Source organism: Taurulus bubalis (genome assembly GCF_910589615.1).
Source record: "Taurulus bubalis genome assembly, chromosome: 2".
NCBI classification, from domain to species: Eukaryota; Metazoa; Chordata; class Actinopteri; order Perciformes; family Cottidae; genus Taurulus; species Taurulus bubalis.
Window position 1 is genome coordinate 7,136,697 of NC_136590.1, and position 23,011 is coordinate 7,159,707.

General features: G+C 42.2%; 2 protein-coding genes across 2 annotated transcripts in view; both read left to right on the forward strand.

Annotated features, from left to right (window-relative positions):
* Nucleotides 1-18,403, forward strand: part of ttyh2 (tweety family member 2) — a gene marked incomplete at both ends in the record, with an annotated part of 55,997 nt that extends 37,594 nt beyond the window's left edge. The window contains 9 exons of the mRNA XM_079235985.1: nt 4,237-4,309; nt 11,155-11,224; nt 11,313-11,368; nt 13,615-13,707; nt 13,870-13,962; nt 14,332-14,474; nt 15,509-15,694; nt 15,785-15,863; nt 18,323-18,403. Of these exons, the coding sequence (XP_079092111.1) occupies nt 4,237-4,309; nt 11,155-11,224; nt 11,313-11,368; nt 13,615-13,707; nt 13,870-13,962; nt 14,332-14,474; nt 15,509-15,694; nt 15,785-15,863; nt 18,323-18,403 (874 nt within the window). The remainder of the gene's footprint in view (nt 1-4,236; nt 4,310-11,154; nt 11,225-11,312; nt 11,369-13,614; nt 13,708-13,869; nt 13,963-14,331; nt 14,475-15,508; nt 15,695-15,784; nt 15,864-18,322) is intronic.
* Nucleotides 18,404-20,952: 2,549 nt separating this feature from the next.
* The window catches only part of kif19 (kinesin family member 19), a gene marked incomplete at its 3' end in the record, with an annotated part of 30,225 nt that continues 28,166 nt past the window's right edge, over nt 20,953-23,011 (forward strand). The window contains exon 1 of the mRNA XM_079214407.1: nt 20,953-20,994. Coding sequence (XP_079070533.1) covers nt 20,956-20,994 — 39 coding nt within the window. The 5' untranslated portion in view covers nt 20,953-20,955. The remainder of the gene's footprint in view (nt 20,995-23,011) is intronic.

A 23,011-nucleotide genomic window follows, 5' to 3' on the forward strand; every position in this document is an offset into this window, starting at 1 on the left:
TAAAGGAATATACAGTTTTACACCGAGAGTTTAGGTAATCTCACATTTCCAAAGCGCGGGCGGATTATGGGCCCAGAAACTCCCCTCAGCAAGACACAGACTTTATCGTTGTTTGGCCTCTTTTTGTTCTTGTTTTATGTCCTTTTAGTTGTTCCGCATCTCTGTAGTTGTTTGTCTCCTTATGTCTCTTTTGTAGTAGTTTTACACATCTGTGGAGTCATTTTGCATCTGTCTGTAGTTTTGTCTTGTCCTCATCTTTTGTTTCTTTGTGGTTGTGTTTTCTTTTCATTCCCCAAGTTTTCATAGCTGTTTAGAATCTCTTTGTAGTTGTTTTATGTTTCTTAATGGTCATTTTGAGGCTCTTCCTGGTTGGTATGTGTCTCTTCGAGTGACTTTTTTTAGGGCCTCAGGTCTAGTAGCAGGTCGTTGATTTGAAAAACAAAAGAAACTTATAATTAATGGTTCATTATATATGCAGCTCTTCAAACGTTGAAGAGGTGGCAAAAAGCTTGACAGGTGTTTCACAAGTGAACAATAGCTTCTAGCATACATCTCATATCGTCAATATCTGGTTAGACATCAAACGTTCATCAAAATCATAATCGGTGAGAAATGTTGTTCGAAACACACACACACAAAACACTGAGGTGAGTAAAAAGGCGTGAGAGATGACGATCTCATCGCAGGGGCCGCAATTAGAACTTGAGAGTGCGATGTGATTATAATGGCAGACTAATTGCCGTTGGCAGCGTCTCCAGTGTTTCTCCCACTTCTCTGCGTGTTGACTGTTTGGCGGAAACACACAACCAAGAGGCGTTGTTTCTAGTTTCAGTTGAGAAGAAAATTGACTTTCCACGCTGATTTAATTCAGAGTGACTTGACCTCATCCATTTTTTTTACTTGATGCGCTTTGTGTCAGGTTCACACCCGGATTCCTGTGATTCCCCTTTGCCCATCAGAGCACAGCAGTGAATACAGTCTTGGTTTCTGTCGACACGGAAGAGGCAATCAGAGGGCATTTCTCCCTTTTTGCCCTGACAGACAGTGTCATAGTTTCTCAAAGAAGCTCCCGCACCACCACACAGCCTTCAACAATGAACTGTCAAAGAGGCAAAGCCTGGCAGACACGGAGGCAAATAATTCCCGACCCTTTTGGCTTTTGACCCTTTTAAAAAAAAACCCAGCTCAAACCAAGAGTTTATTTTCCCTGTTCAGTTTGTTTTAATTTAAAGACTGTTGGAAGGCTGATAAAGTGAAATGATTTGATATTTCACCTGAAAAGGAAATTTGTTCAACAGACTTTTTTTTCTTGGTCATCTTGTGAGGCCTCAGATTTATCTTGGAGGGCACGAACATATTTGATCCGGGTTTGTTATAGAAGTGTGTGTGTGTGGAGAGACGCAAACAAACAAGTACAAGACACACACACACAATTAGTGTAAACAAGACATGGAAACATTCAGGGCACTTGTGTATTGACCGTATGCAGATGCAGGCACAGTTACTGCGGTGGACCACGCTGAGCCACTCAGACAGTTGAGCAACCTTTCTGCATCTGTCCTGCTTCTCGATACAAAAATAAATAAATCAAGATAAGGACGCGGATGAGATGCCTTGGCTCTTCTTCCCATCTATTCCATTATTATGTGTCAGGTATCGGAGAGGAGGGAGACGGACTACGAGAGTGAAAAACGGGTAAAGAGGGAGGCAGAGAAAAGATAGGGGAGGTGAGGGAATAGAGAGAGTAAAGAAATAAAGGAAGAGGCTTGTAAAATCAGTGGTGGGAGCTTAGTATCTTCTCTTGAATTGGATTAGCCCGAGTGTTGAAAAATGAGTGGGTTCTGGACATGCATACTCAAATTATATTTAATCACAGGTGACATGCTGAAAGGAGAATATCTGGAAAGTGGCTTATTGGATTATGTCTCATAACAAAAGCTCGTTGAGGACCAGTGTTCATCTTTTAATGGGTATTGATCTTCTACTGTGCTGTTTTATCCACAAAGACGGACCCGTCAACGCCCACTCCCATCTCTGCCACATTAATGTCACATGTCTCTGATGTCATTTTGTCAAAACCACGTTTGTATGTCCTCAGGGGTGCAGGGAGTAGTCATGTCCTGAGGGGAAACGTAATCGGATGTAAGCCAGCCTTTGACACGCTCGTTCATCGGTACATGAAGCTGCAGCTGTACGTTTAAAGGCTGCAGAATTAACCCCCGCAAAAAGAAAATATGTGACCTCTGACTTCCTCTGTCGATGAGAATGAGATCACCGCTCACGCCGTTTCCTTTCAATAACAGAAAGCGTTGTGAAAATAGCTCCATTTACGTCACTCCCCCAGGATGCTGATAATTCAAATTGTTTGGGGGGTTTTAGTGTTGGGATTGCCCGTGCATTCGTCATCTGTACCACAACGTGTTCATTCTTCCTCATGTCTTTGAACTCGTTTTTGTACAAACAGATTAGTTCTTAAGTGATTTGTACGAGTGACTTAAGAGAACTTCTCAAATTTTCTCGTGTTTAGGATTTTATTTTAGGTATAAACACAATTTGCAAGTCATCCACACCTGTCATGTGCAATTAGCCTGCTATGGATCGCATATTTCAGTACTTTTAGGTTTGAAAATCCCACATATAGTAATGTTGATATTATGAATTACAGGCTAATAAAATAAAAAAATGATTGCGGTCTCCTAACGATATCACCATTAATTTAAATTGGCTATTGATGCTTTTGTATACCAACAATATCAACATGAGAATCTTAAATTGTATTCATCAACGGCCTTGCTGTGGCGAGGCGTTTTTCATATCGTACCATTTTATCTTTATTTCCGTGACAGTACAACCCTCAAATGTTGTCATTTTGTTCCTATTCCTTTGCTTTAGCAGATCCCCTATTTCTGCTGCTGTGGATTATTATGTAATTTCCTTTATGGATCTCTGGAAGCGGGACTTCAATTTAGGACACGGAGCCTCATATAGTATTTGTGAGGCGGTAATTATGCTTATTTACAACTATCAAGAACTTGCGCTCATTTATGCACAGCAGGCGTTCATCGTGTTCACGCTGGTCATTTGCACAGTTATCTGAAAGGTTTGTTTAATCTCAGCACCACCCTCTGACAACAAGGGTTTTCATCTTCTGCAATAAACTGTTTTGCTTTAATCTCACTGCTCTCGTCTGCATCTTTTATCTCTTTTCAGCTAAAAAAAAGCTTTAAAAAACAAAAATGCTATCTACCCAATACTAATTAAATGCAGCAAGCAGGCCAACATAGTGCAGCATTTACCAGCTAAAATGACAGATGCTTTTTGTTTGTGTCGATTAAAATAGAGCTAAAAGAGGGTGGACTTACATCCAGTTGCACAGTCACGTCAGATGAATGCTCCTTTTCTGTAAATTAGCATCTGTTTGCTTACAAGTCCTGCATATGAACTACAAAGATGTCGATAGGTCAGTCGTGTGTTTGCAACTTGTTTATGCTGCCACCAAGTGGCCAGGAAAACCCAGTTATTAAAGGTTTAAATCAGGGGTTCTTAACCTTTTTGACCTCAAGGCCCAACTTTTCAAGTACAACGTTTCCCGGGGCCCATTCAAATATTAACACTGCATTGGTTCATTAACTCAGTGTTTTTCAACCTTTTTTGAGCGGCACATTTTCTACAATGATAAAATCCTGTGGCACCCCAACAACCAAAAAAGTTACAAAATGTCACATTGTAGCTTAATACAGCATGTACATAGTAGGTAATTATTGCGCTACCTACTGGCATGGAGTATTTCTTTACTAGGCCAGCCACTATACTGTATTGCAGGCTCAAACGCTCAACAATGGCATATTATTTGCGGCAACTAAATAATATTTTTTTGGACCGATTAAGTGAAATTGAACATTTTCTCATGGCACAGTGGTACCTACAGTTCAACAAGCAAACACCTTGTCAAATAAATGACATGATACAAAGTGATCATCACAAAGCTATTTATTGATCATGTGTATGTAAACCTGCACAGACAACAAGTCATGGAACAAATCAAGCTGATACAATCACTAATTTCAAGGCTCAAATCAGCTCAAAAATTACAATCTTTACTTCATTTGGCTAAATGACCAGCTTTGCCAAGTCACCACATCCTGGTTGTCAAGGCTTCATTTATTAAAATGCATTCAGCGTTAAATTTCTTACCGAGTTGCATTGTGACCTTGCTGCTGCTTTGTGTCCCTGCAGGATGATGGTGTTTGGAGTGCTGACGCTGGTCCTGAGCTGGACCTCTCTGGGAGCCGGCCTGGCCTCTGCTGTGGTGAGCCGCTTCGCTTCCTCCCTCCCGACGGGCGAGCGTACCCGAACATGAACTAGCGCGAAACTGGTCCGCAATCAATTCTTGTCGCGCCCGACAGTGATGACAAATTGCTTTAACTACACGCACATCGCACTTGAAAAATGTCTTTTAATGTGTGTGGGTGAGAGAGGAGGGATGATCTTATGCACTGCTGCACATGTGCTTATGCGCCTGTACCTGCACGTGTATATGGATCCATTTAAACACACCTGCGCCGTGTCATTGCAAAAAAAGGGGAAACAATTGTCTCTCCTTTTTACCAAACAAGAAAAGGATTGTTCTCATCAAGCAAAATGCTGCGTGTATTAGCTGCATAGCGGCTGATGGAGGGTCTTTATAGCCTTAATTGTTTGTTGTTGTTTTTTGCCTGCTCAAGCGCGTTCTCGCGGCCCGATCTTCTTCTGAACTTTTGTTCTGAGGTTCGTCTTTCTGTCACCTCGTACGCTTTTGATGTCTGCTTTCAAATGGCACGCTGCTGAAAATAGGCCGACAAAAGAACAAAATCCCAACTGCAAACCTTGTCGGCATCATTATACAAGCCTGAATAACTTTATTCATAGTCAAGGATTATGTCAACAGGAATCCAATTGCAGCTTTTAAAAGCCTATCATGCTGAATGGGTGAATCATTTCACTGTTTCGCTGCGTTATCGTCCCCAAATGACTCCGACCTCGAGGGCAAGAATTAAGAGTGATATGCAAAAAACACCGAGATGAATTTGAAAGAAGATCGGATGGATGAGCACTGGTGTTTGACTCACCTGCCTCAGGCAAGAGTGCTATTTTTCCCAGGTTTGTTGTTGGATGTTGTGTTTTGACTCAAGGCCGTAGAGGATTTAACAAGAGTGAAGTTAAGTTGCTGATAATGAGCATCGGGTGGAAAGCAGCAGGAGGTGCGATGAGTCGCAAGCAAATTAGTCTCTGGTTTTAGCTTCCTTTTTCCGCTCCAAGTCTCCGCTCTCTGTGGCCAATGTTTGCTTGATCGATGGTTGAAATGCTGGTGATACCAGTGCTGTGAAGAATATGCTGCAGGCATGCATTGTTAACCAGGCTGCACAATACAGAACTACCAAAATCAATAGGGTTCTTTCTGTGGGTAACATGAATATTCACAGCAATAACATGGCAATCCAGCCATTAGTTACCTCCTATAATTTGTTTTAGTTTGAGCGTAGCCCTTTAAGAAGTATGAGAGCATCCATTACAGTGCTGCAGGAGTGAGTCCTGTGACCCAGAAATGAGTATTATTGCACACACGGTTCCCTCGTTTCAAACTCAATTTTGGATGTTTTTTTAATTCAGATGCCTGATATAAGGTCTGTAGTGAACTCAAGCTAAAGAGATTTTAACATTTTGAATTTTGAAGATTTTACATTGAGACTACAAAAAGTCATCACACTGACTACGTCGCCTTGACAGCCTCCTTGTGTTTGTACTCGCACTCATGCAACTGTGGTGTAGTTAATTTATAGCCTCACGTTAGCTTTTTACTTCTGACGATGGCATTCACACGTCTAAAAATCATAGAAATGTTGTTAATTTGTGAGGATTATTTTACTGAACAAAATGTGTAAATCCTGTTTGTTTGCTGCAGAGTTTATTTTCTGCAATAATCCAAAGTCCAATGGAAAAATCCCATTGGCTTTTTGTCAAGTGAACCAGTACTAACTTCCGGGGTTGGCCTTTTAAAAAATGCAGCCCTGTATGTCTTCATCATAATTTGTCCATTAGAGGAATGTGAAGAAATAGGAATGATTGCCAGGCCCGTAGAGATTACCCCCGCAAGGGGGGAGGGGGGAGACCTCGCATGGACAGGAGGCCTCGTGTGGCAATTTTTATTTTTTTATTTTTCTCAACTTTCCGCGGTGCAAGTAACGTTTCACAAAATCGCTCGTAACTATCCTTTTAAAACAACGGATTTCAATAATAAACACATCTCCGTGACCGTGCGGGCATGTAGGAGTCGAACGGCGCCATCTATTCATCATTTAAATTCCGTCAACCGTCGGAGATGTTTTTATTTTACATTTCTGGGTCCAGCATTTCCCCTGTCAAATGGACGATCCACCACAGACGGCACATGCGCAGTCTACTGAAGAGAATGCACCCGGGCTGGCTTCTGGGAAATGTAGTTTTCTTATAGAACTTTGACGTTTTTCATTTTTGAACCGATTTACACAGTTTTCCCCCTGAAAAGCCTTCAAATGACCTCGACACTTTGTTTTTTTATTGCATATTCGGGTTCTTTAGGCTCTGTTCTTTCTAACAAGAGGTGTTATTAGTATGTGAGACCAATTGCAAACTTTGTTTTTGTGTGGTTTCATTGCATATTCGGGTTCTTTAGGCTCTGTTCTTTCTAACAAGGGGTGTTATTAGTATGTGAGACCAATTGCAAACTTTGTTTTTGTGTGGTTTCATTGCATATTCGGGTTCTTTAGGCTCTGTTCTTTCTAACAAGAGGTGTTATTAGTATGTGAGACCAATTGCAAACTTTGTTTTTGTGTGGTTTCATTGCATATTCGGGTTCTTTAGGCTCTGTTCTTTCTAACAAGAGGTGTTATTAGTATGTGAGACCTTGGTAAGGGTCTGAAGCACACATTTTGAACATGTCGGAAACTGCTCGAAGAGCATTTTTCTGCCATTCTTAATTAGATCATGCTGGATGTTCATAGTTATGATCAAGATATGTTATAAAAAGTTTTTTTTGAAAATATACATTTTCTTCACAAGAAAATTCTGAAAAAAAGATATAAAATAATACAAGTATTAGAACTCATTTGTGGTTCATACGACTATTTGAAAACTTAATCTTGAGACGCTCCCCCAGTACTGGGGGAATGGGTCTTCACAGTTTGCTATTTGACAGTTGACTGTTGCTATGTGAACGATGCCTGGTTTGTGTACGTTCCAAACTTCCTTTGCTTCCCGATCTCTGTGGCCGTCAAAATAAAAGTCCCATTCAGCGTTGACACTTAAATCATATTCTGTGACAGAGGATAAGGGAGAGCCAGGCGTGCGCCAAGGTTCTGCAAGTCCAGCGAAGTCAGGCAGCCGTGAGGAGGCAGGATGCAGTGAGGAGGCCTCGGGTAGCCGTGCGACAGAGTCAGATGAAACTTCTAATACTACACTTTACCCTGGTGACCGGGCACATTTCCCGGTGGATATTACTGATGCTGACATGAAAAAGTTCATTTTAAGGCAGGGACCATGTAAATGTGAAGGTCCGTATCCTAAAGATAAAAAGGGGAGATGTTTTTCTAAAGATTTGTATCATAGTGTCAAAAAAAGGAACCAAGATACAATGCAAATGGCTGTGTTACATCCCCAAAATTGACAGAGTATATTGTGAGCCCTGTTGGCTTTTTGGTGAGAGAAGATCTGCATGCCAAAACAGTGCCTGGACCACGAGAATAAATGATTGGCAAGGACTGTCTAGAAAAATAAAAGAGCACGAACACACTCGCTCACATACGTGTCCGTTTATCTTTGGATAATGACCGCCGGACAATACATTATCCCTTACATATCGGGGGGCCTCTCAGGGTTATTCTGCAGGGGGGCCTCATGTGTTTCCGTTACGGCACTGATGATTGCCTTTAGAAGGCAGTAGAGGAAAGGGCAAATAACAACCCATAAACCTCTACAGCCACCTTTTACCAGTCCAAAGTGTTTGCCGAGCCGAAATTTACCAAGCTTGACCAAAAATTGGTCAGGGAGCATCAAAATAATTGAAAATGATTATTGCGGGTCCATAAATATCCGAACCAAATTCCAGTTCCATTTCAAGTTATCGAGATATTTGGCTGGTTGTGGTCAGTTGTGGACAGGAATTATCTCTCAGAGTGCGTCACACATTCATGACATTTACGTCGACCTGTTGCGTAACCTGTCTGTAACCGGGCGCTTGTCTGAGGTTGTTGGGGTTCATTTCCACTGGGCCTTTTTTATGTTTTGAGAGCAGGCACCTCCGTTTAAAAAGGCCTCATAATTGCTCAGACGTCGATGCAAACGGCTGTGAAAAAAAGCAATTACATGAGCAATCTGCAGTGGCGCCATCATCAGACATTATGTCTTTGTGTGAATAAATGTGTGTTGCGTATGTGTGTCTTCTCTATTTTGTTAATGTGAGGGCCTGTGTATGTGTGTTCGTTTGTCTAGGTAGAGTGTGTGCAACCTGTCTGCATGAAGGTTATTGTGTGTGTGTGTGTGTGTGTGTGTGTGTGTGTGTGTGTGTGTGTGTCTGTGTGTGTGTGTCTGTGTGTGACTCTGCACTGCTCTGAATACAATTTTTTTTTTTCTTCTTCTCATATACATAATACGCTGTAGGGCTGTCAATTCTTTAATAATTTAGTCTCTAAAATGTGGGAAAACGTCCAATGGGATGTTTTCAAAACAGCTTTTTAGTCTGATTTATAGTCTTACAGATATTCCATATAAATGATAGAGAAAAGTAGCAAATCCTCACATTGCTTGCAGTTAATTAATTGCAATTTGAATGACTATATATATTTTTTTTCAGTAATAATAAAAAGTGAAGCCAGTGCAGCAGTCCCTTAAACTTGTATTGTTTCTCGAGGCCAGCAGGGGGCGACTCCTCCGGTTGCTAAAAGTTGTCGCACTGTATGGAAGTCAATGAGAAAATGACTCTACTTCTCTCTTGATTTATTAGTTCAGTAAACAATGTCAACATGAGTTTATGGTGTCAATCTCCACTTTCAAGTCTTCTTCACTACAGCGTGATGTTCATTTAGTAAACTATGGTAAAATAGACGATAGAGCAGGGTATGCTTTAGGGCGGGGCTACTTTGCAATTGACACGTCCCTAGCATCGTAAACAGCGTCTCATTGTCACTCCTCCGCAGTCCAAATACACTCACGTTCACGGGTTTAACAAAAACCAAGATGGCGACGGCCAGCATGACGAACTCGAGACTTAAAAAAATGCGGTCCACAAACCAATGGGTGACTTCACGGCGACCACTTCTTATAAACGGTCTACGGGATTAATTCAGACTCTTGTCGCATTTTCCGGGGCCACAGACTGTAGCCAGCACTGGACAGGTCATCAGTCCATCTTAGGGCTAAAGAGAATTGACGTTCAACTCTCCACATGAACTGGTTTAATGGTGTCAGCCCATTGAGGGTAACTGGTGTGTGAGCCGCAGCGGCCACTTAGCCATCGACTCCCCCCAATAACACACTACTTACTGCCATCTGAAAATGTCTGAAAATCCCTAAGGTGCTTTTTTTCTCGCTCTCTCGGCCTCCTCCTCCCTGACTCGGAGTGGAACTTGTGAAAATGTTTTTGGCGCCGCAGCCAGACTGCCGCGTCCCACTTTAAACGAGAACGAGTGTTGCCACCGCGCTCTGATGATGTCGGGCAACCAGCACATCCACATGTAAACCGTGTGGCGCGTTGGTGCGTGGACGGTGCGTTCGCTTGTCTCGCTGAGGATCTCTGTGTGTTCACAGGTGTGCATGTCAGATGTTGACGATGTTTGTGCGTGTGTGCATAGGAATCTTTCAAGTGTGTGTGTGTGTGCGTGTGTAGGCTGCATCGCGCATCAATGTATAATTAAGCAATAAGGTACGAGAGGCAGTACTGTGTCGTGCAATAATGTACTGTTCAAGGGAGTTGTTAGACCCGACGCGCAGCGGAGGGCCTAACAACCAAACCCTTGAACTGTACATTATTGTAGACACAGTACTGCCTCGAGTACCTTATTGCTTTTATAATACGGGTACCTGCGACTTTATAAATAATAATAGTAAGCTCCCTTTCAGCACAAAATAGTTGTAGCCACCAAACCTTGTGTATCGCATTTCAGCAACAGAGAAAATAGTCCCGTACGTGTATGGCAGTTGCATAGCAACCGCCATAAACGTATTATTGATCTACCCGTATTATAATGTATATTATAATACGGGTAGATCAAATCAAGCATTCTGATTGGTTGAGAGTGAGTCACGAGGTGTAGTTTATTCAGCCATAAAGTACTGTACAGCCTGTTTACATTTAGAGCGTTCCATATCAGTGTGCACTTAAAAATAACAGGTAGATTTAAATTGCGCGACTGTTAGTTGTCATTTCAAGCTTGACAGTTACCAAACATGTTCGTGTAAACTTTGATATTGTAACGTCCGCAGTAACGACCCGCAATTGTTGGTTTCCTTAACTTGCAGGTGTTTTGCTTGAGTGTTCACAGTATTGCAACGGGGCTCTTCGCTAACAGCAACGTTAGCTCAAACGGAACAGCTAACAAGCTCACTTAGCATCCCCCACACTAGCATAACGAACAACAACACAACGTCACTTCCTCCCTAAAATGAGATGAGGAATGAAAAGGGTTTGACCGCAAAATCGTGATCAATAATAAATCAGTTTTATAGTCCCGTATGTGCGTCCCGTACGCGTACGGGTAAAGCAACACGCAGTGTGTTTGACCTGAGCCCGGGGGACGTTTAACATTCAGACAGCGCAGTTTCCGAGGAGACCTCCGCTCCTCACTTTTGTTCTATTTCACCAAGGCGAGTGAAAGTGACAGAATTGAAAAAGTACTCCTGTCTAGACCTGTTAAAGTGGATTATTGGAACAGTGTGTCTTTCTTTATATTCCCAATGTCAAAAAGACTTTAATGAACTACTAATGTCAGGTGGAGTATTTGGCACTCCGATTAATTTCTCCTCTGAAAAGTTCTTCATGAATTTCTATTTTCAACCTCCTTTTTTTTTTAAGGATCATTCATTCTTTTAAGCCGGTTTCTGTTCACTGCCCTCACACGTCTCCTGTTTTTTATTTTATTTCAGGGCACAAGTGATTTCTGCGTGTCTCCTGACAAGTTCCTGCTGAGCCAGACAAAGGGCGTCATCGGCTCGGGTGAGTTTCAGCGTGAATCATGTTGCGTTAATGGATTCTGTGGCTGTGACATTAACTGACTGATGATTTGTGTTTGCGTTTTTCACAGATATTGTTCATTACTACCTTTACTGCAACCAGACCCTCTCCAACCCCTTCCAGCAGGTAGGAAACAGGAGGCTCCGTCGAGTGAGGGGTCGGGTCATAACACGTCTCCATGTTTAGGTTCAAACTGCTTTATTTAGTTGGAAAATGTAACATTTTGGAGACTATAGTCTATTAGCAAGTCAATTATATTTTCTTACTACTTTTACTACTTACTGAATTTATTCTGCAACATACACAGAGGGTATTCACAGGTCATATTGTTCAGACTCTACACTTGTTTTATGCCAACAAAATGATCACACAGTGGGTTTGTGATGTGCATCGGTATCTGAGTCCTACTTTTTGGGGGATACACAGATGCGATTTTGTCTTTGCTTTTGCATTTCACGAAATAAATCCCAAAAACTTTTTCTGAATTCAAATGTGGTCTAAAGTTAGAAATGTGTCCTGATTTAAATGAAGCAGAATCTGATTAAAACACATAAAGAGGCCTTAGAATCTGACCGATAACGCAATACTTAAAATTAACAGTTTTTTACATTTCAGTCAGTACTAAATAATACTAACAGCATTAATACTAATGTATTCATGTTCAATAACCAGCTCTACAGAGGACGGATTTCAACACCAGCTTCAGTCTTGGCAGTGGAAAGAAGGGAAATTGACTAAACTTTATTTTGGGAAATATTGCTACAATCTGGGTTTTTTTAAATGACTGTATGTGAATGTGGAGCAGGATCTCACTACATACGGAAATATAATCATCTAAATGATGATGAAGAGGTGGTTTTATGCAACCTCGAATTTTTAAACCATTTAACCAAATGCCCAAACCGATTTTGACCTGCAATTCACTGGATGAGGAGTTCAATCTCTCTCTCTGTCTCTCTGTCTCATGCCGAAATGTTGCAACGCTCCAAAAAAGGCTGAGGGGGAGGGGCTCCCTCTCTTCTGAGGGTCGGTGAGGTAGATGTTAGGAGGGGTCACATCACCGGCTTCACCACTGACATCAGTCAGCAGTGAAGTCAATTTCTGCGAGCTCAGATCTTATTATCTGGCTCTGCTCGACATGCCCCGAGGATAACAAGAGCGCGGCGGCGCAGGCCAGACAGCCGTCACCCCGCCCGCTGAGCTGAGTCAGCACTCCTCTTCTCTGCCACACAGATACCCAACAGGTGCAAAGTTCAGGAGCGAGCTGCCAGATGCAGGAGATCACTCCGCTTGGCAAACAAACAAGCTCTCCCTCTCTCATGTATTCTCAGTCTGAACTGCCCTCGTGCTTCAACGCTCTGGGGCATTTTCTCTTCTTACCACGGCTCTTTTGTTCTATTCTCATCGTCGTCATCTCTTCTCCTTTTCTTACCTTCCTCCATCCACTTTCTCCGTCTTATATGCAGTATATATTTTTTTACTTTACTTGGCCGAGAACAAGCTGAAAAGCCAAATCCGATCAGGCTTCAGATTGTGCTGCACAGAGCACTTTGACCACGGACAGTCGTGCCGATCCAGAGGAAAAAAAGAAAAAGTCAGATCATAGGAAAGCAATTATATTTATGAATGGTTGAGGTAATTGACCATATCCTGTTTCAATTTTTAACATCGTGCCACAGGCCAGGGGGTTTCCAGGCTGCTTTTGTTAGGTTGGTTGACTGTGAAAGTACAGTTTCACTTTGGAGATGTGGCAGATTAATTCATTTATGTAATTTAAAAAGAGGCATTGGGCAGAAGGTGCTGTCTTTCAGGAGGGTCCACTTATTATATCGTACTGAATGTGGAGGCTTACTTTGCCCCCTGTTGGTGGGAACATGGACCCACATCACCACAGACTTGAAGGTTGTAATGTCGAATTGTATATACATTCAATGCCCTACAAAGCCATAACACAAGACTAAATGAGACTAAATTGAAGATTTTTAACGCACCTTTTTGGTTCTCTGTTGTATTTGTGCTTGTGTTTTATGTTGCACATCCTTCTCCTTTTATACGTGTTAACTTTATGAAAAATGTGAATTTTAATTTGTTTTAAGGGTTTTCCTATTAACGTTCACTCTGGCCCACTTGTGGTTTTTGCTATTTATCTATCTTGAGATTTAGAGATTAGATTACATAAAAAAAGTGTTCACTGTGTGAAGGACAAGACGTCTGTATATTCTTTTATAAAATGCAAGTGGGCCAGGTCTTTTGACAGTCTTGAGAACCTTTTACTTTCATTGATTCTTTCACGAGGACTCTTTATTTAAGGCCATTCAGAATAACCTGAAACACTCTGCGTGCGTTCAAACACACTTTTCCTATTTTTGCAGCCTCTGACCATCTTCCAGAGGTCTCTGACCACCATGCAGATCCAGATCCAGGGTCTGCTGCAGTTCGCCGTGCCTCTGTTCCCCACCGCTGAGGTATCGTGTCACACACACACACACACACACACACACACACACACACACACACACACAAACACCTGGCTATGACTTTAACGCTGGATTACAACGGAGTTTTCTTGTTTAAATAAGTGCCCCAAGTGTTTGTCAGTGATAGTCTGTCTGGTGACCTCTCCACAGAGAGACCTACTGGGCATCCAGAATGTGCTCAACTCCTCGGAGGCCAGTCTGCACCAGCTGACCGCCCTGTTGGACTGCAGGGGGCTCAACAAGGTTCGTTCACTGCGTCCTAATTGGCATCACAGCAGCACAACTAGGTCAACTGGGGAGAGTAAAGTGGCCACGCAGGATTTCAGCATCAAACTGAAAGCGGAACTGGGAACGGAGCAGGGCGAGGCACAGCGGAAAGAATTTCTAATTTAATGAGAATGACTTTTCTAAACGGTTGTTTTCCTACCGACGTATGAGCACCGCTGAACCTGTGCCGCGTGGCTCCTGACTGCACAGCAGGTCACATGAATAATGATCAACACCCCACTGAAGCGCTCTTTCATCTTCGCTTCGTTCGGTCTGCCTGCACAAGCTAAGCTGTGTCCGCGCCTTCCTTTCTGTCTGGTATAACGTTCGTTTGACCTTCTTTAGGACTACCTGGACGCAATGGTGGGGGTGTGCTACGACGGGGTGGAGGGCGTGCTCTACCTCTGCCTCTTCTCCATCCTGGCAGCCTGTGCCTTCACTGTCATGCTGTGTGCCATTCCCAGGGCATGGAGACAAATCGCCTGCAGGTCAGTTCGTTCTCTGCTTCTCAGCCTGAGCGCCCTCGTTTCCTCAGCCCGCGGCCATTTTCTGTGCAGCTTCTCCCTCCTGTATGCACCGAGAATTCAAAGAGCATCTATTGTCGTCATGCGACACAGGGATGCACAAAGAAACTCAGTTGCGGCACACATGACAAACGTGTAAAAAGTCCATATTAATGTTCTATTAATCATGCTCTAAATTGTGTAGCTACAGGTCCCGTACTGCTTTGGGGCATGTGAACAGGATGTATAATGTTGGCACTGTGGGTTACAACTTGAGCCGAGTTCTTTTACGCTATAGTTCTCCACATTTTGGCACATTAATACCAAAGTATGCCAAGTTATCTATTAGTGGTTCCTGTCTGCATGCATGGACAACTATCACTAGTTTACTTTCACACCGGAGAAAACTTCAAAACAAGATGATTCTCAGGCAAGTTCTGGAGTTGTAAAGGAGTGTCTCTAAGCTGATGTTTATTCAGACTCTCATTATGCACAGCTGAAATACTAATAATACTATTGTTATTATTTCATTGATATAGTATCTTTAAAAACAGAGTGTAAACGTGATTTGAAAGACAGAGCAAAAGCAAGATGCAGGGCAATGTGACAACAGGAAGCCAGACAAGATGAAGGTAAAACCTTTTTAAAAACACAGATAAAACAGTCCAGTGGATAAAACGGTTTAAACAAAGAAAATCCAATGAATTCAAATATAAATCAAATGCTATGGAAAAGCGATGGAAATATGCGTCATGTCTGTAGTTCAGATTTGTCTGATTAACTGAGTTATGACTCAGAGAATAAGTAGTTTAATAAGTACCTTGATTGTCTCCATGTCACCGCTTTCGATGCTGCTCACGGTGTTGATTAGCAGCCAAATCAGCAGCCAAACTATAGCAATTAACTTCTTTTTTTTATTTTTTAGAACACAAGCATGCACCAGCCCACCTGTTTTTACCTCACACTGTGTCTCTGCCTCACAGTTTGAAAACCTCCGGACCTCTCTCCCTCCCCTATAGGGAACGCGATTACGACGACATCGACGAGGAGGATCCCTTCAACCCGCGGGCGAGGAGGATAGCCCCCCAGAACCCCAACCTCACCAACATGCACAGCTTCTGCAGCTACAGCAGCAGCATGGGCAGCCAGAACAGCCTTCACCCGCCGCCGCCCGCCGTCTCCAACGCCCCCGTGTCGGAGTACATGTGAGTGGGACGGTAGTGACGCGAGGAGCAAACGCCCACGTTTATTCATTTCCTCTGAGGAACGCTTCTTTTTTTTTCGCTCTTCCTCAGGAACCAGGCGGCTCTGTTCGGGGGGAACCCGCGGTACGAGAACGTCCCGCTGATAGGACGAGGCTCCCCACCCCCCTCGGTGCGTTGGGTCCCAGAGGCCAAGTCCTTCCTATGATGTCACTTCCCTGTTACCTAACAGGCAGACTTAGCCTTCAAAGCACAGGAAATTATTTTTTACTGCTGATTATTTCATTCACATTCGCACTCGGCTCACTTTCTCGCTCAATTGTTGAGCCGTATCTAAATAACCTTTCCCTTGATTTAATTAACTTTTTATGACATTATTTCTTGAAGGCATTTAAAGACATACCGTGCCTTCATCCTCTGCCCTCCATAACTTCCTGAGGCGGACTTACTGTACCGACTCAAGGAGAGGAGAAGTAATGTGGTTAATATTTAATCACGAGGGGAACATCATTTAGCCTTTCTCCGGCCAAATTCCCCAGAGGGAGTCATTCAGGTCTGAAACCATAAACTCTCCCGCTGTTGACACTGAGGCTTTTCTTCCTCGTTGAATTAATTCGCCCCTTGCTGGGTCACTTGTCTCTTGTTACTCTACATCGCCGAAATAAAAATAGAAACATTCTGTATTCAATTTTTCATTAGGCAGAGCCTCTTAATAACATTCTGTACGAGTGTGTGACGAAATACAGCAGTTAAAATGCATTCTGCAGGTGTTTTTGTTTTTGTATGAAACAACAATTAAGAGAGACAGTGTTGTGATCATCAGGTCAGGAAGTACAAACTAAATTCATATTTTATTTTTGATAAATTGCACGGTATTTATGGTATGAGTGCAGAGGTTTAAATTTCGCAAATATATGTAACAAAGAGCACTATATTTTCTACTTTGCATGTTCTGTATTACCACAGTTTGATTACGGTTTGTAGATGAAGGACATTATTTTGTTAATTTGATGTACTTTGCCGTATGACTTAATTAATGCCAGCAAGTACTGTATAATGATATTCTCCCTCATGACTTCAAATGTACAGCATCATGCAGTAGTCTGCAGCTAACAGCTTCTTTTATATATTTTTTGTTTGTCCGTTTGTCATGTGTATGTTTGTATCTTTCATTTCTATATTTCCTCTTTTTGTTTTTTTTACTCAACTTTTGGAGATATACTCTCAGCAGTATAGAAATCGAGTAAGTCTTGTTTTACCTCTTCCTCAGGGTTAACGCCCTCACTTTTCCTCTGTTGCATCTCTGTCTTTTACCTCTCCTTCACCTCACATCACTTTGTTTGGTTCCTGTACGGTTTTCCTGTTTGGCATGGCTTTTCAACTCACAACCTGTCCTCATCATTCCAGAGTCTGTTTGGGTTAGTGAGGGTGTGTCTGCCCCTAGTGGTCACATGCTGCAACTGTAGTCATGTCCCTGGAGTTCCTCACAGTCAGCCTCCCAGTGCATGCAGTTCTGCTCCTGTCATTCAATTCTACAGCTTGTTCCCGCCACACGGCGTTCTGCACCAGTGTACTTAATTTATGTTATCCGGGAATTGACGGATAAAAAAATGACATTACAGTTACTGTTAATGCCAAAGGGATTAATTGAATAAAATACAAAAATGTAATGGGATGTAGTCAGTTTTGTGGATATGAGTTAAAGGAGTAGTCCACAGAAAACACTCAGCATCCGTAGGCTCGAAGGTGGCTCTTAAACTTTTGTGACGTGCTTCTTTGTGGAAGATGCCAACTGTGGTTAGACCCACGGCGGATTCCGAAAGGCGACCCAGAGTTGTGTGAAAATGTATAGAAACGTCCTCAGAAAACCTCTGAGAACACTCCTGCAGCGTCATCATCCACCTCTCTGCCGTTGACCTTGGAAGCAAGATGTGGACTTAAAATCCCGGCTCACAGGAGTAGCAGGGACAAGCAAACAAGTCCAGAGGGGCATCACCAGGCAGGTGAAAGTAACCAAAAGAAAAAAAGGCTGAACATTGTGTAGTACTCACTCAGTGTAAAGGGCAGCTATAAACCAGGTATAACCCTGCCCTCTATCCAGTAGCTGATGAGGAAATATGAAGTACTCCAGATGGCAGGTGTCAGATGTCAGGTGATGCTGGAATAGCCGGATCTGCAATGGCAAGAAATAATAAAGGAATAGCTCGACATTTTGGGAAAAGTGTTTGCGTTTTTGCCACGAGTTGGTAAGATCCATACCGCTCTCAAATCTGCTTCACGCAGATTTGCCTTCTGCAAAAGATGTTTAACACCGTCTGGGTCGCCTCTAATTCATCGGAAGTTCTGCGTTCATCCAAGCTTTTGGACCACTTTTCAATCCTACACGTGGTGAGAAATTGATACTCAAAAGATACGTTTTCAGTGGACTATTCCTTTAAACCCCCCATGGCATTTTTTTAATTTTATTAATTAATTTAGCTAATAATTAGGCTCAGCTTTTGAAACCTCACCCTCAGCTCACAAAATCAGCTCGTAACATCCTCCGTGGTTGTCTGTGTGTGTGTGTGTGTGTGTGTGTGTGTGTGTGTCTGTGTGTGTGTGTGTCTGTGTGTTTACCTGTTCCCTCCACAGTACTCACCCAGCATGCGGGCGACCTATCTGTCCATGACGGAGGAGCAGATTAGACACTTTGGGAACGACTTCCAAGCATAGACTTCTTTATCTGAACCCGAGGACGGACACGGCACCCCCGCACACAGGCTCTGCAGACAAACGCAGCATCACGGAGGGCAGTGCGGGACATCTCATCAGTCCAGGACCCCAAAGCGTGTGCAGCGTCAGGACAGGGGAAGCATATCGGTACTGTTCTCTGTGCTCATAAATGATCCATCCCTCTCGTGTGCCCCGAGGCATTTTTTGGAGGGGGGACTTGCTCAATATTTCCCGACACGGGCTGCCGACCTTAACCTGCTGTTAATGTGTTGTGTTCGTCATGCTGTGTCTTTGAGGGAATTTTTGACTTTGTATTTATGTACCTGAGGATTAATTTCTCACTGCAGTAAAACATAGCAAAGTGTTCACTATAAAGTAACAAACAAACCTGACAATTAAAAAAACTATTCCTCCCTCCCTCCCTCCTTTATTTTATTTTTTGACATTATGAAACTTCCATTCAGGTCTCCAAAGACAAAAATGTGAACATGCCAGCTGATGTAAACATATTATGTCCTACTTGTTGTGCTTCGTCCTTTATGTTTGTGAAGCACAAACCCAGCACTGGCAGCGCACAGCGGGAGGTATTATTGAGGTATTTATTTACATTCACACACGGACACGCCTGCAAGTGAAGCTTTATGTTTCCAAATCTCCTGGAGACGAGACTTGAGACCACGGCTTTTGTATATAAATTGTACAATAACAGACAGTTGTCTCATTCTGATGTAGTTTAAACAGTGTGCCAATTTTATATATATTTTTTTCTAGTTTTATGTGGCAATCTCACATAGGATCACTATTTTTGTTGTACTTTCTGAAGGGCCATTAATTCATGTTCTCTACATATCTAATCCCGCTAATTCAATAAAGTTGTAGTTTATGTCATAACTTGGGAAGCTGTGCTGCTCTAACAAGGATGACTGAGAATATTCAGGTAATTATTTTCAGCAATTCAAACTATCCAAACAATACGTGTTTGTATTGCATAACCATCATTTTCTTAGGGGGTTTAATACATGCAGTTTTGTTGAGTTATTTTGGTCAGTGTCATTTCTGTAAGCATGTTGCATTGTACAGGCACTGAGAATGGTGCTTAATTTTGTGTGTGAGCCTAAAACTATGGGGTGTAATTGTGAGTTGAATAAATCTGTTTTGAGTACAACTTGATGCGTCTGTGTGTTGTTGTTGTTGGGTGTTGATGTACTTTGTGATCAACACAAACAAAGGGTCCTCTAGTCTAAAGTCTTGGAGCCAACAAGTTGTTTGAAACTGTGGGCACGGTGAAGTATTTTATTCGTCCAGCAGGTGTCAGCCTCGAGCAGCAAAGAAGTGCAGCTCAGTGGAAACTGCATTAACTCCTTGTTGGAACTGCAAAGAGTACATATATTGTACCACGATGTGTGGAGGTAAACTTCAGGAGATGAAACGGTCTAAAGTCAAAACAAAATGTATATATGTTTACATCTGCTTTGACAGAAGTATTAAGATATTTTATATTAATACAAACTAGTTATACTACATAAACAGCATACTCTGTTTCAAGTCAAAGTCCTACCTGCATGTAATAGTCTTAGTCAAGTAAAAATACACAATTACAAATATACTAATAACACTAGTATCTACTATACTCTTATTTTCCGGAACTTACAGTACCAACAAGGTACACGTAAAAATAGAAATACTATATATATATATATAATTTCAACTAGGCTTTACACTAACATTACCGTGTTACTTAATATAACAATATATCATAATTTAATAAAAATCTACACTTCTGTCAAATAAATGTAGCGTCAGTGAAGTAACAACGTTACAATGTTTCCAAAATGAACTGGTGTAGAAGTATTACGTTGCATAACATGGAAAACCCCAAATAAAGTAAAACTTGTATATAAGTACAGTACTTGAGTAAATGTACGTGTGTTTTATTGTACAATAGGAAGTAGTTGTTTTGCGAGCTTTAACTGTAGTTGGTGTTCTGCGGAATCTCCAGGGACAACGACGTACGCGCGCGCACACACACACACACAGACACACAGACACACTCACACACGCGCACACACACACACACACACACACACATAGCAACCCTTAGCAGCGGAGAGGAGCGAGGAGGACAGACGGACGGGGAGGTGACTGTGGCAGGTGGGCAGCTGTTTGGTATCGCCGTCTCTCTCCGCGTCTTCCGCCATAAATTATCCCCGTGTTTCGTGTTTTTTTGCGTGGAAACGAGGTGGCCGACCGTCGACGCACTTTAGACAGACGAAGAAGGAAGGAAGGAAGGAGGAAAGGAATGAAGGAGACAAAACGTGAGGACTGATAGTAACACGAGAGGTCGTGGCTGTTGTCACAGACCACTCCGCCGCGCGACAGAGTCCATTAGAGCGAGTTGTTGATTGTGAGAGCGGAACGCTGCAGGTGTGCTTTTTTCTTCTTCTTTTTTGTCTTCCTCTCAGAGGAGTTGACATGCAGGTACCGACAGCGAGGAGGAGGATGGTCCCGCGTCCCGCGTGCTGTTGACTGTCTTCACCCTCCACCCTGTGACCATGAAGGACACGGGGGAATCAAAGGAGCACCAACTAACTGTGAGTTCAAACTACACGCCGAGTTTTCCTTTAGGTGAGACGGTAGTTTTTTGGAGCTTTGCACGAGCGAGCCGTCGTGAACGGTGAACCATATGGTCTCATGTGATGTAGAGAAGCGAACCCAGAACCCGCAGCAATCTGCAAACCAATGCAGTTTGGCCATAACGTTTGATCACGTGATGCCCATAAGGTCCAGTTGTTGTGTTTTTGGGTTGACACTGTTTTGAGGTCATAGTTACATTTCTTTAAGAGGTGATGCTCATTGTGTGTTCTGCCTGAGGGGAACAAAAGACAATGGGTTCTCTGTGGGGATCACATGCAGGTGCTCTTAGGATCCTTCAGGTGTACTCAGCTTTTTTTTTTTATCTTGTGAAGGGCTCACTTAATGGGTGGAATACGGCTTCCTTCAAAAAATGATGTATGTACAAAATTAGAATGGCTTTATTTTATAATTTACCTTTTGTCTAATTAATACCCAACGCATAAAACAACAACAACAAGTGTGCCTTGGGTTATTTTTTAACTTGCATTGGATACGTTTTTAATCTTATTCCACCGATGCAATGATCCCAAGTGTGAATGAGGAAAACACCTCTGAATATAATGCAGTGTTGAACAACACTGTAACACCTATATAACCGTGTAAAAAAAAAAAAAAAAAAAAAAACCTGAACAGTTTTCATGCTTTGGAAAAGGTATTTTTGGGGTATTTAAATTTTTTTCTATTCCTAACAACATCCATTGTTGCCGTTATATTTTCAATTCCCCAGCCTAACACGACATGCACTGTGTTCTGCAGCTCATTCCTGAATAATTGAAGTGGCTGTTTCAGTTGCCTGGCCTCTCCCTTGTCCAGCGTGTAATACACTTTCTACAGGGTGCTGACAGAGAGAGCGCTGTATTATTATCCCCTTTGCATTCCCCCATTTACCTGCATGTGTCTGTGGGTCACACGCACACGAGCCTCTGGGTAGAGGACACCACCGCTGTGATTGGTATCTGCTGTTTTCCCATTTGCTCCCATTAAAAAAGCTTTTTTTTTATCGATCTCTGAATGTTTGCATGGAAAGAAACCTTGCAGGGTGATAAAGTATAATAAAAGGTGGCTGTGTATGAGTGTAATAATGTACTAATAATACAATGTTCCACTCTATTGGTGGTTTTGTATCTGCCAAATACTACCCAGTGTTAAAAAGGGAAGGCTAATTTTCCCTCTGAAATTACTGGTGTTTGTTTGCGTGTGTGATTGTTGCAAAATGTCACCGCTCTGATTTGTTCTTGACAAACTGACATTAATCAGGCTGTGAAATGATTAAAGGTGGAATGTAGAGTTTAATTGCAGAGTCAACCTATTCATCTATCTATTTTGTATACCTATTTATCACATCCCCAGTCCACACAGTCGAACACATTCATCCTCATAACTACGTCTAAACAATTTTGAGTTTCCTAGTAACCTAACTTAGCTTAGCGTAGGTTTGAGCACAGCACTCTCTAAATGTGAGTATTCTTTATTATCTGGTTGACTAGGGGGGAAAAAATAAATCTTACATCCTGTGCTTGACATTTAAAAGATTACACGTGCAATTGTTGTACTGCACTTTCATGAATTTGGGCAACTCTGAAGAGATTTATTTTTTCTTAGAATATCTTAACATTTAGTCCTTTCTCTTGGTCAAGCTTTGATAAGCCTACATCCCCCCCAATGCAATGCAGTAGTATATTTTCTCTGTCCGGTTATTTGTCCACATCTTTCAAATTCTACAACCCCTTTATTGCAGTTCATTTAATGGTCTAGAATCTCAAAGATAATCTCTATTCTTCAAGGGTTATTTCCTAAAGCATTATTCACCTGGCTTCACAACTTGTAAACTGATTAAAATGAATGGTTCTCCTTCGAGAAAGTATTTTCACATGTATGCTGGTACTGGCGGATGAACCCATATTTTCTCTTGTCCCACACTCTTCCAGCTCAGAACAAGTCTAATAAGTACTCTCAACACATTTGCATATCCAA